The 17,133-nt window shown below is 36.6% G+C and overlaps 1 protein-coding gene across 3 annotated transcripts in view; it reads right to left on the bottom strand.

Annotated features, from left to right (window-relative positions):
• NBAS (NBAS subunit of NRZ tethering complex) overlaps positions 1 to 17,133 on the bottom strand; it is a 325,219-nt gene that overhangs the window by 25,768 nt on the left and 282,318 nt on the right. For 2 of the 3 annotated variants that reach the window (XM_069494000.1, XM_069493999.1), the window contains exon 48: positions 14,469 to 14,664. The exons of the other annotated variant lie outside the window; for it this stretch is intronic. In XM_069494000.1, the coding sequence (XP_069350101.1) occupies positions 14,469 to 14,664 (196 nt within the window). The remainder of the gene's footprint in view (positions 1 to 14,468; positions 14,665 to 17,133) is intronic. 3 annotated transcript variants of the gene reach the window in all.

The raw sequence follows: 17,133 nt of genomic DNA, 5'->3' as shown, positions 1-17,133 counted from the left end.
CAGTTTGGAGAAATCAGTTGCCTTCATATATTGTGAGATGTATAAAAATGAACCTATAATAAGTAGACATTTTTGTTCTCTTCATATAGATAGTCACATAAAATCACAAGAAGGAAGTGTTAGTTACTCTACAAGCATTGTAACTTGGATATTTACAGTAAATATTTGGCAAATGAATGCTCATTTATATTTTTAGTTCCACACAAAAGTTTAAGGCATGAATATATCATATTTTATGATTTCTACTTCAATACACTTGAGTAATTCACCCATGTGGTAGTTAAGAAGGCTTTCAATTTGACAAAGGTCTTAAGAAACATATAGTTTACAGTGCTGTAAAAAAAAGTTAACTTGAGCTCAGGAGATCAGGAAAGTGGACAGGGTGGCACACAAGAAAGGATTTGAAGCAAGACTAGGATTTGGATATGCAGAGGTGAGGGAGAAAAGAGAAGATTGCGGAAAGATGAGGAGAGTCAATGGAGGGGTTCTGAGTAGCACTTCATGGTAAGTGCAGGTGAAATGTGGAGGATATGGTAAAGGAAATATGCCAGGGCCAGAACAGGAAGGCAGCTAACTGCTTAGGAACACCACGTCTGTTCATAACATTTTGAATATTGACTTCAGTCCCTCTGAGTTAGCAGGCGAGGGAGAAAACTTAAAAGAATGAAAAGACATCTCAAGAGATGCCCCTTGAAAAGCTAAGAGAAAGGTAGAGAACTAATATTTTTTCATGCCTACTATGTGCCAGTCACTATATTAGATACTGAACTTCTTATATCTATTTAGCCCAGAAATCAAATAAGAAATCTATTATCCAAAGATCATTTTTAATAGAAGAAACAACTTTGATATAGGAGGGATTTTAATGGGAAGAAGTAAGAATTTAAGGGAAATGGGCATAATCAGATCCAATACATCTAAGGGATGCTAAGATTTCTTCTAGATATTTGAAAGGAGAAAATGTGAAAGGAAATAGGATATTATGCAAAAAATTTTTAAAAATTTTCATGAGTGGTCAGGGTAGAAATAAAGAAAATGTTCACTATATAAGATACCATATTCAATTGGTAAAGTTAACACTAAGAAATACCCAGATACAAGACATCCATCAAGGTAACCAACTAACACGAAAGACCTTTGCATTTTTCTTTTACAGATCTTAGAAAGTCTCTTTTTGCTTGAATCTGAAATGGAGTCAGGGGGTTAGTAGAGGTGGGGATTCTAAAGATCTCCCAAAGCTCTGATATTTACTGAAGCAGGGGTGGTAAGTTTGAATTTCTACTAAAGTACTCACTAGCTGGGTGACTTTACACATATCTGAGCCTCCAACAATCATATGGCAGGGTGCGGGAAGAACTCTTTTACAAGGTTACTAGAAAAATTACATGAGGTAAATCATGGAGAGCATCAAGCATTTTGCTGGGTATTCAATAAATGTTCTTTTCCTGCACTTGACATTGGTAGCTTCCAAGGATCTGCTGACTTCCTTCCTCCACACTGAAAACTTTTCTGAAATGTTTTGTTGTCTGTGTTATATCAAGAATTTTAGTTCAGTTCTTCCTTAAAATAGTAACAGTTACGGCTTATCTCCCCTGCTTAAAGCAAAGTAAGAGATTTCAGACTTCTGAGAAAGAAAGTTACTACACAACTTCTCCTCCAGGCCAACCTCATTCCTGAACATAAAGTTAACTTCCAGGTATTACATGCTTATAAGAAAGGATGGGAAGAGATCCTTTCCTCTGTGCCTTGTAATCAGTCCTTTGGGTCAAGACCCTGCAGTTAATTTTGAAGGACACACATTAAGAACGAAAGCCTTTTTTAAGAACTGTGAAGATTTTATCCTACTGACAAGTTAACAAGCTAGCCTGACATAGTTTAATGGTTTCTGGCAGAAGACAAGAGAGACTCCCAGGTCAGAGACAGCAATAGAAATAGCCAGAGTATCAGTATTTTCTTATGTCAGTTCTCCAAGTCCCAAGTCCCATGGATGGTACAGACGGCTAGTGACATGGACACAGAGTGGGTTATGTTACTGAAGAACCCTAAGCCTAGGGAATACGAATTTGTTATTCAGGACAGTAAGCGTACCTACTCTTTGGTCCAAGGGAGATACTATCTTTATTTTCCAGCGCTTTTTGCTATACTAAAGATTGTCTAGAACAAAGATAGTGCCTCTGCTTGTAAGACTTGCTGACTTGTGAGAGATCCATGGAGAACTGTTTCCCAATAGCTTCTAGATATGTTTATTAATATAATTCACCCCACTGAGGAACAGTGTAACACTAGCCTATCTTAATAGTATTAAATAAAGGTTCCTAAACCTGGCCTTCTGGATGATGAGGGCTAGCACATTTTCCTTTGAATAGCAATGTTTACTCTAAAATTTATTTGAGAAAAAGATGACAAACCAAGTGTTAAAATGTAAGTAGACTCATATTTACTCATAAGCCCTATACCAAGGACTTACATGAATTATTTTCATATATATTGTTACATGTATTCTTTTATCATTTAGTTAGCCTTTTTAATACGTTCTCTTTATTAATTCTAGTCATTTTTAGTATTTTCTTTGGGTTTTCTAGAAGTTAGAATGATATAATCTATAATTAAAAAATGGCAATTTTGACTTTTCAAAAAGTTATAAACCCTATTTCTGTTTCTTTTCTTACTACACTGACCAGGACTGGAAGAACAATGACAAAAGTAATGATATCGGGCCCTCTTGTTTTGTTTCTAATTTTAACAAAAATGCCTCCATATTTTCAGTGCTAAAAATTCAGCTGTAGTTAAATCCTAGTGGTCAGCAGAGAATATGAAGCACAGCAAATAATCAATATACATTTCTTACATAAATAGTACAATAAAAATAATGATTTTATCCACCTACTTTTTAGAAGATAGCTTTGGCCCAATATATTTGCATACTATATCTAGTAATGTTGCTCACTAAGAGTTAGAAAAATTGTACAACCTTAAGTTGAAAAAAATCACTATGTCATAAATCTAATAAATTACATGAAAAATAATTAGGAAAGGAAGTATTGCCCTGATATCACAAAAGTTAAAACAAATGGGTCTCAGAGGCTTATGTGAGCTGTGAGAACATGCAATTAGTATGAATATCACGGGAATCTAAATTCCCTAAAATACCTGAAGATAAGGCACCTGGCTCAACATGCATGTAAAGCTAGGAAAGAATCAAATTCTTTCTTGTCTAGGAAGCAGTATAATCCGTATAAAATATATATCCTAAGTATGTAAATATTTTCATAAAATATGACAAGTACAGAGAGTTAACATGAGTCTCCAAACAGTTACACTATGAAATGACTATGGAACATATCTTAACATGGAAGAAAAATTAACTTTAGGTGCTTTATCAAATGCTTCAACATACCTCACGAAAGGATTGTAAAATAAATGATAAAAGGTCAATTTTATTAAATATTCAGCTTTCAAAAAGTGATGATGAAGTCAAAGTGCTACAGAAAAATATTTATTTTGGAGATATTACTGACCTTTTTTGAGGCTTAGTTTTCCCTTCCATAAGGCACAGATAACACATACTTATATGATGGTTGTGAATATTAAATAAGGTAATGGGAATGAAACAAAGAGATTGGCACATAATAAATGATAGGTATTATTTATATTATCCCCCACATTATGTGCCAAATGTAAAAAAAGCAGAAAGCAAAATCTGTGCTAGGATCCCTTCTAATAATTATGTCTACAGACTAGACAGGACAGGAAAAAATATAATACAAAAAACAATGGCTGTTTTAGGGAAATGAAATTGTGGGTTAACTTTATCTGTTTTAAAACCACATTTATTTGTGCAATAAAGATGGTATTTGAAATGACTTCCACAGGTTACGAAAATAAACTTGATCAAAATTGCTATTCTTTTTTACTACATTTTATTTTACTTTGTCCTTTTCCCCAATGAACAAGAAAGTAGCATATACTTCTTTTAACATCCCTGTTTCTTCCCCAGTGAGTATCAAACAAAATCCCAGAGGTGAAAATGTCCAGCATTTCACAGGTACCTGTATAGCTAGTGAGTATTCCACACTGACCCGACTAACTAAATACCCTAGGATCTTAAAGGGAAAAATCCAAATGTGACTCAAACATAAGAATATCTTTTTCCCTTTTGTTTCTCAAAACGCTGCTTCTCTCCTCATTGAATTAGGTGACTTTAGCCCTTGTTGTAAGTCAATTTGTCAAATAGCTACAGCCTCCTTATCAGACACAGAGCTGGTGTCCTTGAAAAAATGCACTAAGTCACTGATTCTCAGTTGAAGACAGTTTTAACCTTAAATTTCTCTGTGGCTGCTAAAAGTGAACACAAATATCTTAAATTAAGGTATCTCTCCTGAAATACGAATCTACATGTATTGACAGTAGCTTCTTTTGTCTTCAGATATTTACAAATTTGAAATAGGTATTAATGCATATAAAATCACTTTATAAATGGAAAATAATTGCAAACAGAGGATTATTACTGGTAGTCATGATATTAACCACCATGTTCTTATCTTCCATAAGAGTTGGTAAGCTGTTAGCTTGCTTTTAAGAGACTCATGTGAAGACACTTGATTTAAAGTAGCAAAGTAACTGCAAATCCTTTTGTGAACACAATAAAGTCATATTGAAATGTCTTTGTATGCAGGGCTTCAAAATATAAAATAAACAAACAAGCCAGCTTCAACAGATATACAGAAATATAAAAAGGTAAGAGGTGATCTCGACCAATACTAGACTGTTAAAGCCACTCCTTTTGTAAGGTTTCAGGTGGCCAATGCCGCCTGCTGTGTCCACTGGATCTAATCAGTTGTCCAGGGAAGGGAATTTTGAGATGACCAAAACTCATCCTCAGCTGTTGACTAGCAACATTCCCTGCTGAACTGAGGAGTTCATAGACCAGTGGCAAGCATATAGTAAATACTCAATAAATAGCATTATTACTATTAGTTATTACTACTAATTATAGTATTACTATTGGACAAGAAAATATTAATTATTATTGTTTCCATTTCTGGGTATTTATAGATTTTACTAAATAGAAAATATAAAATTATGGAAATAACACTACAGTTTAAACATCAAAAAGTAAGGTGCTATTTTCTGGCAGATTTTCCCATTTCTATAGAACTAAAAACAGATATAGATATTGAGAGAATTTCATAAACACTTAACCTTGCACAGCTTATAATAAAGGCAAAATCTGTTTTGGAGACAGTCTGAAGGGTCAAACAACCATCCCTAACCCATGCTCAGGTGAGAATTGTCTACCACATAGGAAGAGCATTCTGATAAGGAATAAAGAAATGAGGGAATGAGCTCTTTCCTATTTTTTTTGGTTGAGGTCTGGTGATGAGCTAAAACTTTAAGCCTCTGCTTCTCTCCTAAGGTACAGTAGGACAGTGAGTGCCTGTTTGTAAGTCGCTTGAGAATAAATGGTTCTCAATTGCCATAAGAAGTCTCTTCTAGGGTACTGCAGACACAACTTTGGGATGGGGGACACCCAATGAAAGAACAGGCATGTAGGTTCCCAAGCGGTTTCCACACATCTGTGGGCACATAAACATGCAGAAGAGGCCCAAAAGTGCAATTCCGAGCCATTCTTTGCAGCATCCCTACTTATTTTGTTATAGTTCCAAACACAGAAATTACATAATAAAACATGCCAAAATCACTCCTCATAAGTGGTATTCTCACTTTCATACACAATATATATTTTCACATGGCTAAATATGATATTTTACAAAGCACTTATAAGATGAAACATACGATAGGGAGAATACTTTGTGTTAAAATAAGAAAAGCAAAGATTTTGCTTTATAAATTTTTGCTCTAAGATAAATAATCAATCATGCCATATGAGCCCCTATAAATATATGCATGCTTATTTTAAAGAGCTGCTGCTATTGAAGCTGACTTCTTAAGGCCACACTTAGTTTTTTAGTCAAACTTGATAAAGTATTAATTGAAATAGAGCTGGAAATTTTTTCACTGTAGTGGATCATTCAGATTCAGATTTGGATTTCGGTCCTGTCACTTAATAGCTGTGTGATCATGTAAAAATGCCTCTCTGAGCCTCAGTACTTTCAGATGTAAAAATAAGGTAATAATACCTATTAGTTTACTTTGAGAATAATATAATATAATAGAATGTATAACATAACATAAAATACAGACACACACACTTTTATAGGTGTCTAACACTGAGTTAACACTGAGCTATTATGGTAGCTACCAGTATTGATAGCTCATTATTATATATCATTCTGCCACATTTTAGCACTGGGACATTGTACAAATAACCACTCTGAGCCTGTTTCCTCATGTGATGATGGAGTCACAAGATCACATATGTCAGAGGGATATGACATAGGGATATTATGACATTTAAATGAAATGTTATATGTACAAAACCTACATTCAGGCCATGGAAGGCCCTCAAAAACATGAAAATTAACAGTACATGTAGCATCTTCTCAGCTTAAGGGAAAATAGGTTTTCGCTGTAGCTCTCAAAGTTTTCATTTTGACTTTGATTTTTTATTCCAGTTAGAAGTTATCCAGAGAAACTTCCAGATAGCAGAAGAAAATGGCAAACAATGATTTATGTTTCTACCTATATATTCTCCAAAAACAAAACAGAACAGCAACAATTAAAATTACACAAAATCCATATACTCAGCAGTTATAGATTTAGAAAGTCCAAACTTCAAAATACCATAAGTAAAAAAGAAAAAAAAAAAACACTAAATCCAAGAGAATAATCTTTTATATTCCATGTTAATGTTTCACATATTCAAAAAAGGATAAACAATTAAAATAAACAAGAATGAGGCAAACCATACAAATAGAAAAAAGTGAGCCTAATTGTACTATAAGTGAGTAAGATAATTACATTGAAGGTGGTGTGTGTGTGTGTGTGTGTGTGTGTGTGGGAGAGGAGAGGGGAGAGGGGGGGAGAGGGGAGGGGAGGGGAGGGGAGGGAAAGAAGACTTAAGTAACCTTGAAAAAACACATTTTTTAGTGTTATTACTTTAAGGCTAAAGACAGAAAGAGCTCTACAAAAATATTATATTGTAGCTAGTAATTACAAATTATGTGTACTCTAGGATTGAGTAAATATGTAAATATATTACGGATAATGAGACTCAAGTTTCTCATTAACAGAGAGGGGTGTTTACAAATAAGAAAAGGGGTAAGGCTTGAATGAACTCTGTGGCATTGGACTGAAATTAGAAGCATCTATGAACTTATGATCTTTAATGTGTATACAGATGAACACAGAAACAGATGTAGATATGTGTATGCTCACATACATTTCCCAATTCTGTCTCCTTAAGAGGATCTAGAAGCTATAACACCACACTATCAATGAGCACACCCAGCCCATAAGTGTTGGCTTCTAAATACTATTTTTCAATAAAATGAGCCAAGGCTTTTTGAAATTAATGGTTGAATCTAGAGCTGAGTAGAAAAAGTGCAAGAGGACTCCCAAACTTTGTGTGGTTGCCAGAAAGTAAAGTACTCCAGAAATGATGGGTATACATCAAAAGGAAAAAACTTGAAGGGAACCTCCAAAGGCCAAATCTGAAATAATTTGAGCAAAAAATAAATAATGAAAGTAATGGATTACAACCATAGAACAAAATGAGAATCCTTGAGCTCATACTTATAGAAACAAATAACTGAATAAATAAATATATGGTGGTGGAGGGAAACAAATGATAGGAAAAAAACTCCATTTGGCAAATACTGCAGTAATAATTATCTCAGGCAATAAAATTAGAGATGAAAGTATAGTGAGAATCAGAATAGTTACACAATCTCAAAATATCTCCCCAGAAGATAGTTACTAATTTAAAAGGGGAAAATGATAATTTTACAAAGAAGAAATATGATGATACCAACTCACTCAAGTGATCAAAGTTAACATTACCAGTAATGGAACAAATCAACACTACATACTTCCTGATATAAGGCACTGAGAAGAACACAACATCGCTTCTGTGGTATTCTTACCGAAAATGCAAAACTTGAATACAGGACGACGTCAAACCGAGGGAACATTTTACAAAATAATTTGGCCAATACTTATTTAAAATGTCAAGATCACAAAAGACAACAACAACAAACAAGACCTAGGAACTGTTCCAGACCAAGGAGACTAAAGAGACATGACAATTAGATACAATGTGTGACCTGAATTAGATGCGGACGGACTATGGAACAGAAAAAGGACATTAGTGGCACAATTGACAATATCTGAATTAGGTGTAAATTAGATTATGGTAACAGTATTGTATCAATGGTAGTTTACATTATCTGAAATATTAATACTTGGTGAATCTGAATAAAAAGTATATAGAATTCTTTGTGGAATTTATGCAACTTTTTGGTAAATCTGAAATTACTTCAGCTCTCTTCTCTACCCTCTTTTACATTCACTGCTATTACCAAGTTCAGGGCCAAGTTCAGGCAACAAGACCACCACCTTTGTCCTCTGGTAACTCTTCAGCAGAGTCCTTCAAGTCTGTCATTTATGCAGACGTCAGAGGGATCTTCCCCAAACACAAATCTGATCGTGTCGCTTCCTTGGCAACACCCTTCCGTGTGCCTTAGCACCATCAAGGTAAACCCTGAGCACAACACTTGAGGTGCCCATAGTCTGGCTTCCTTCTTCCCACTTTCACCTCCTGCTGGTTCTTGTCTTCACACCATTCACCAGCTGTGCTGACCTTGGTTCGGGTATCACCTCCTCAGAGCAGTCTTTCCACACCGTCTCCAGGCAGAACAGCTCCGTGCCCTCGCTGACCCCCGTGCACTGTGCAGACTTCTCTCACGGCACCTAAACACTTTAGGGTGTTTAATTCTTTGTTCACAGGTCTGTGTTCTCTGCCAACGTGGAGGCCCTACACCAATGAGGTCTACTTACCTGGACTGGAATTAGAGCTTTACATGGATCATCCCATTTAATCCTTACGACAATTGTATATTATTTACATTTTATAGACAAGGAAACTGAGGTTGTAAGAGATTTACTAACTTTTCCAAGTTCACAGAGCTAATGTGTGGTGAAATTGGGATTTGAATCCATGTCTATGTGGCTGCAGAGCCCAAACACTTCACTAACAATTGCCTTGCCTATTTCTCTATCCCTAGAGTATAGCGTAGTGCATGGCACATAATCTATGCTTGATGGATATTTCACATATTGCTTTGTTCAAACAATAGTTGTTAGGCATAGCATTTTTCCATATTTTAATGAAGCAGCAGTGAACATATACCCTATGATGTATACTGAGACAAGGCTAAGGCTTCTGCTCTCTTTCAAACTCCTGATATCTCATGTCTGATCAAATTCAATCCATATAAAGTCACAGTGGGAAAAGAAAAGGCCATACTTTTTGCAATCTAGTGCTACTCAAATATATTTCCCTGGCACATGGGAAGAAGTGTAGTATAGGGCCAAGAACACAGGCTTTAGGGTCAGACAGAACTGGGTTTGAGTACCAAGTGTCACCTTAAATTGGTCACATGACCTCATCTAAAATAGAGAAGATGATAACTACTTTGTAAGAGACTTTTAAAGATTAACGTACATATAGGACACATTCTAAGGTCCCCTCTTCTTCCCCCAATGATGCCCAGTGGTGAGACAGCAAATCTTTAAGGGAAAGCACCTGTTATTCATAAAGGGAGACTCCCAACATCTCTAAAGATTTTCAGGAGTAATTAATATGGATGCTTTCTCAATTTTAATATCTTGGGGATAAAAGGCACATGGAATTCTTTTCCAGCATTTCAAATCTCTTGCTCATATCTGGACCAACATGCTTCTGTCTTGTTTGCTTCCACATGAGAAGCAACTGGCTGGTCAGAAATCACTGTCAGCAAAGTATGGCAAACCAATATAAAACAGTATCAATCTAAAAACACCAGGCCGCTCTGTAAGAAAATCTTCCCATTATTCCAAGCAAATCATTTTGCTTGCATATCAAGAGGAAGCAGAACAATCTAATCCCTCATCATTAATGACAGAAACATCAGACTGAAAGTCAGGAGTCCTGACCCTGCCATTTTAAGGGTGACCTTGGACAAGTTTTTAAGATTTAATATTCATTTATTCAACAAATATTTACTGAGTGTCTCTGCGAACCTTGTTTTCATGGAATGTATATCCTAACAGAAGAAGAAAGATGTCACATAATAAATAGACAAGCACAGGGATACGTAGGAAGAAGTTAGAAGATAGTGGTAAGAGATTTGTAGAGAATTAAGACAGCAATAAAATAGATTGTGACTGAGTGGTTAATTTGGGCTGCGTAGTTGTTTTAGAAAAGGTGACATTTAAGCTAAAATTTGAGGAAGTAATTTCTCCTTTCTGGAAATCTATATCCTTTTCTATAAAACATTGACTACTGAAGTGGATGTGTTTGAAAGTCTCTTCTAGTTCTAGGAATCTGTGATTTCACAGCTATTGGGGATATAGTATATGTATGTGAGCACACATGTTTTTAACATCAAGTATTACCCTATATTTGGTTAAGCATCCCATGTCATTAGCTTTCAAGACATTTAAGGTAATGGTAAATTATTCATAAGGAACTAAATGTACCTTTGCATACTGGACTTTTGTCACTGTTTTCTGAGCTCCATCTGACAGAGAAGTGCATGTTTTGTTAATGTTTTGGCAAATATACTCAAACTGGTTTCCGAAGAGAAGGGTTAATATGTGCCTTTACATTCCAAAGTAGGCAAAATCCATGAATTTGTAATGAGATTAGAAGTTGTCTTAAACTAATTCTTTTGGTGATCACTCACAGCCACAAATTCAGACGTACTAAAATTTTAAAAGGCGAAACTCTAAGCCACATGTTCTCTTTTACACAAAAATGGGGGAAAAAGTTTGAGATGATGAGGTACGGGATTTTTTAAGGAAACATCAGTATTTTTACCATATTTTTCATGCACCAGTTAACTAGAAAATTACAAAAGCTGAAAAAGTCAGATAAACGGTACCGAGGGGATTAACACGGTACAGTCATCCTCTCCGCCTCCCCTTCATGTCCGTCTCGTCCTCCCTCCCACCCCAGGCTGGGGCATGTTTCTGCGGCGGAAACGAAAGCCTCTCAAGCTGTTGAAGAGTGAGGGCCTCTGCATTTTTAATTCTATTAACTAGTCATTAGAAAACTAGAAATTGCTGTCTCTCGGAGAGCCAATGAGGTGGCAGGCAACACAGACTCTGCGTTTAATTTTGCAGGAGCTGGCTGGTTTCCCAGCAACACATTGATCTGTGGGGCCACTACTTTGGGCACCTCGAGGATAATTAAATATTAAGTCCCTCTTTGATGTATGCGAAGTCTGCCTAAGAGGATTACCAGCCACAGTGAAGGTAGCAGTCCCACATTTTGTGGTAATTGAACATTGCAATATCATTATCTATTCTTATTCTCACTCTGTAAGAACCTGTCTCCATCCTTCATGTTACCTAAAGTGCCTCTGAGAATGAAGAAGGGGACAGGAAGAAAGTGAAGAAAACGAGAGCCCATCCTGTCAACACCTCAGGATCTTCTGGGAGTCTGGGATGTGGAGGTGAAGAAGACAGTTTAATGTGTGTGGAGGAAATGACAGAAGAGGTGAGCACACTCTCCTCTAGCTCCTCCAGTTCAAGGTTTCATTTTACACACGAAGTAGCCAAGGAACACAGGGTAAGAATCTTCCCCAGGATTGATTATAAAACTCGTGGTAGAGGGAAGGTGGAGACACACACATGTATTTGTCTACCAGTGCCCTGATCTTTCTACTGCTCCAGTGAAAGGTAGCACAGTTTTTAGAAAACAATAATTTAAGAGATAATTTAAACTATGGACATAGTTCTGTAAAATTCCAGAAGTTGTTGGTGCTTCCATTCGAAGCTCATAATTTTTCTGCATTCATTCTCTAAGTAAGAAGAAGTTATTTACAATTATTACATAAGACATAATTCCCCCATAAAATTCACTCGTCCTTCAGTATAGATTTGAATCAGCAATGCCAGGCAGACACAGAATATTTAATTTCTAAAGGAGGAGGGAGAGACACTGATTTATTTCTGGGAGGAGACTGTCGATTAATAGCATCATTAAACCAGTATGATAGCTTTCTTATTTCTACTACCAAATACTATATTTAAAAACCTAGATCATTAAGTAGCCAAGAACAAGGAAATCCCTCTTACACAAGTGGAAAGTAGAGGAGAGAGAAAATAAAAAGGGTGAGGAGGACGTGACACAACTTTTGCTAGTCATTCAGGGACTTCCGGGAGAGAGATTTCCTAGAGGACCTGAAAAAGTTTGCCGCACCACAGAGGAAATACTGATGAAATGTGGCCTTGCACACAGACTCGGCAAGTGAGAGAAAACAGTTCGCACTCATAGCTATAAAGTCAAGTTCATTTAGGAAAGTGCATGAAAAAGGAATCTTAATAACAGAGGCTAAGCTGCCTTAAGTCTTGTTTTTAGAAAAAGTTAAGCTATAAAGGAACTATAATTTCAGAAATATTCAGAAATCATTAAAATCTTATTGTATAAAAGTTACAACTTGTTCTTTGAGTAACTGGAACATTGAGAAAAGCTTAAAAGAAGAAACAGCAGTCACACTTATATTACGTATAAGGAGCTTGGGCCCAAATATCAAAGTATGTGCTCTAGTGTTTCCACATGACAGATAAGATGAATGTTTTCCTCTTTTCCTGGCTTCCACACTGTGTTGTAATATTTTCAGGATATAGATCTGACATAACATAAAGTGAGGCTCCAACCAGAAACACCAGCCTCATCATCCCAGCAGGCTCCTGCAGTCAAGGAAGGTGAAGAAATTGAGCAAGGCTGAGGACTTGAAAAGTGAAGGTTGTGTCGGGAAAGTACATGACCGTAGTCATGTTCATTTACTTCAGGACCAGGCAGAACCTAAAGTTCCACATGGCAAAAATAACATGATCTAATTTAGGGTCTACCTCAGGGATGCTAAAACCTTCACGTTTGCTGGAAACAGCACACCTCTAACTTCTACGTCACATACCTGGAAGATATTTTACAGCCTATCACCTCTGCGTTCCTAGACTGCTCTTTAAAGAGGCAGCAAGTGGTCTTCTGATGTAATTCAAAGCCAAGTGTTGAGACTGCAACATGCTGGTTGGTAAGGTCACAGTGCTTCAGAGAGAGTATCATTCACACAGTAGTGACTTTTTTATTGCCATCTATTTCAGCAATTTGGCAAAACTAGAGAATCTTTGATAGATCCGTCTTTTCTGGATCTCAATTTCTCTAATTCTTAATAGTAAACAACAGTATTTACCTATTTGTCTCACGATGGAAATAAGAATATATAAGATAATAATTATGAAGATGCTCTGCGATGAGCACCAAGATATTCTTAATATTTGATTCATTTTTTTAAACAAAAGAAATTCATTGTTCTTTAGATGTAGTAATAGGGACATAAATTAGAAACAAAGCTTTAAAATTAGAAGGTAGACGGAGCTGGAGTCAGACTCCCGGGAAACTCTTTTGCAGTTGAGATTATCTGGGAAGTCCTGGTTTCTAACCTGTATCGCCGTGATGGCGCACTCTGCACGCTCAAGCACTTGACTGAGGTTCCTGACGCCTGGACTCCACGTCCTTAGGATGCATCAATTTAGAATTTAAGCCAAACTTCAACAGCTACCACATTTCTTTGATATAGGAATTAGCATTTCCATTTACTCAATCAACAAGTATTTAAGCTCTGAATATGTGCACAGGATATTTAGAGGGATTTGGATTCGAAAGATGGTAAGTACATCCTCCAGGGCTTCAGAGTTTTCATGGAGGTGAGGAGGCAAAACTTTTAATAATCATAATAAATAACTAAAGCTCAAATATGTGGAATTCAAGGTTCAATTGAGCCGGCAATGGCCAGGGAAGGTTTCAGAGAGAAGATGGAATGAGTGAGCCTTGAAGGACGACGGTATGGAGAAATCTAAGATCTTGTGTCTTTGCCACATTATGTCCACCTGAATATAGAGGAGAAAGGGTTGGGGGGCATTTTAGTACCTGAGTAGAGCACGGAAGAAATGAATCAGCTAAACTGCACACTGCATTTCAATTCAAATCTGCATTTTTCCTGGGAAAGGGTGAGCTACTGCAATTAACTGATACTGTGAACCATCCTAGCTCCCGTGAGGAGAAAAATGACATACACATGTTTGGTGAGGGAGACATCATCTATCATGCAGATGCATGTTCAAACATACGGAAAAACAAACGTTTTTGCATACATTCAATCACTAAATAGCTGGATTGATAAACATATTGGAAAATTTGCATTACCAAGCTGATTATTCAGTTGAAAGCAGTTTAAGGTAATCGAGGACTGACCCTCTAATTATCAGCAGGAAAAATATTCAGTCAGACACCTCCTTACCTGTCTTTGGGGCCAAGTGGCTTTGAGAATGGCTTCAGTTCTAAAGAACACGAGGAGCTTGCTGTCCTCCTCAGCCAGGTGAAATGACTGCTCCAAAATCTGCAGCACGTGAATGCGGGGCCGCACGGGCCAGGCGTCGTCGGCACAGAAAGGCCTCAGCCACTCCAGCAGGTCCTCAGACGAAACCAGCTCCTCTCTGCAGGGTGAAAGCAAAGGGTGGACAGAAACGCCTGAGTCTGTTTCTTCTCCCTTCCAGTAATCAGATGTGGTCATTGACCTCAATACTTGTTTTTTGGATGACCTTTTTCCCTTCTTCAGAGGAAAAGATTTGGTTTTTAAATGGCTTACAACAAACCATATTAGGTATTTAAAAACTATGATCACATTAAAATGAGTTTTATATATATAAAGTAGATAAAAAAATAATTATTAACCAGTAATGTCCTTAGCTAGTTTATTTTGTACACAAAATATAGTAAGTAGTAAGGCTTATTTCTATAATGATACTAATAGTACCAGGTATCATTCTAATAATTTTACATGTACTATTACTACTAGTTGACAATAATTACGCAAAGTAGGTATCACCAATTACATTTTCTAGATGAGGAAATAGACTTCAGGGAGGTGATATAATATGCCCACATACATTTAGAATAGATAATGCAGTAGGATCTCAAAGCCCATGTTCTTTCTATCACTCTTCATTGATAATTAGAATTTTAAAATGTGGTTAGAGTATCAAATTTTATAGTACCCTAAAAATAAAATATGAACACTTAGTTATTATAGGACTGCGAAGGCTAAGAAGTATTCACAAAAGGGGATAGTTTGTACAACTTTCTATTCAGTATTAGAATCTCTTTTGTTGTAATCCCAAATAGACCATCGCAGGAAAAGAACTTACTTGATGACGATGTCAATGAATTACTATTAATGATTGTTAAGTGGTTATCCATACAGTAGACTCACTCCCATGTTGCCCTGGAGATCCAGGCAAAAGCACTGAATTATACAGGTTTTGTTGTAACCAGATCTCTATAAGGTTTTCAGCTATAAATCAGAGTCCCAGACTAACCAACCCTAAACCAAATTCCATGCCCTAACAAGATTAGAAGACATTTTTTTAAAAAACTTCTGAGAAGGATAAAATTCTACATTGCCACTATAGTTTGTGGTTCATGATACTTGGTAAGTGCTACTTTATGGCAATGTAAATTAAAAAAAAATAGGATTCATTATTTGTATTTAAGAATAAAACAAATTACAAAATGTTGTGGATAATTGGCTGAAGCATTTCCTGAATTTATCGTTTGTTAGTTTTGTCTATAAACGTCGTTAATATTTTCTCAGAAATGGGAAAAATTAGTGTGGAAAAAAATAGAATGCCACAAATATTTCCTGGATACTTACTTTTTGCAAGGCAAACATAGTATAGTGTAAGGGGAAGGCCATTTTTTACCATTTTAAAAAAAAATCTGATGGGCCTAACTGTGAATCCTGGCCCCATCCTTTCTTAAGAACTCTAGACAAAAATCATGAATGTTATCATTTCCACTTTATAGTTAAATAGACAAAAGTTCCAAGAGTATGTCTCCTCCTGGAGTCTGTGAAACCAAGATAATGTATACAAATCACCTAGCATAGTATGTGGCACAAAGGCAGTACTTAATAAATAGTAAGCATCATTTTCATAATCATCGTAATAATCAGCATCATCAAAGCACTACAGTTTGTGGTTGATGATACAGAGATAAAAATTACATGGTCTCTGCCATCAAAGAACTAATAATACAATGGAACAGAAAGACTTTAAAGTGACTATTATCCAAATTACTAACATAACATAAATTTGAATAATTGTTTTTGGAGGAAGAGTGAACAGAATCAGGGAAGGCTTCACAGAGGACGTGGTATCTGAACAGGGTCATAAGGCAGCAGTCCCCAACCTTTTTGGGACCAGGGACCGGTTTCATGGGAGACAATTTTCCACAGGGGTGGGGGGTTTGGGGGAGGCGGAGCTCAGGCACCGATGTACTGCCCTGCTGGGGACCACAGTCACAAAGGATAAGTAGGATATATATAAATGGAGAAAAGGCAGAATATAGTACAGACAGAACGGCAAGAAAAGCAAAGCAAAAGATTTCAAAGGACATAGAATGTTCAGGGAGAGAGGAAAGCACTGACTGATGTGTGGGTGGTGAATTAGAAGAGAGCAAGTAAGGAAGGGTAGGTTTTCTCACCTAGGTAACCAAGAGACAGAATAAAGGGCTCTGAAGAGGAGGTGCAGGCTCTGCAGTTGTCAGGACCAGCTTCAGTTCCCAGATTTATCACGTCCTGACACTGTTACTTTGACCAAGAAGTCACTTAACAGTTCAGTGCCTCAGTTTTCTTATTTGTAAATTGGAGGCGGATAACAATACCTTCCCTCACGATGTTAAGAATTAACAGAAACATAAAATAATAGATACAAAACATGTAATACGATGCCCGGCACATAACTAAGTACTTCGATTAAGGCAACCACTATTATTGAGGACATCTGGTCTTATTTTGTATGGAATGGGAATGACAGAGGGTTTCTGAGCAGTGAAACATCAAAATCATGTTAGTGATTAGAGAAATGTGCAGGCTGGGGCAGACTCAGGCCCTTTTGGTGGAGGCG

Source organism: Eulemur rufifrons, chromosome 19 (genome assembly GCF_041146395.1).
Source record: "Eulemur rufifrons isolate Redbay chromosome 19, OSU_ERuf_1, whole genome shotgun sequence".
NCBI lineage: Eukaryota > Metazoa > Chordata > Mammalia > Primates > Lemuridae > Eulemur > Eulemur rufifrons.
The sequence above is the reverse complement of the archived record's forward strand: the minus strand, read 5'-3'. Positions and strand labels throughout refer to the sequence as shown.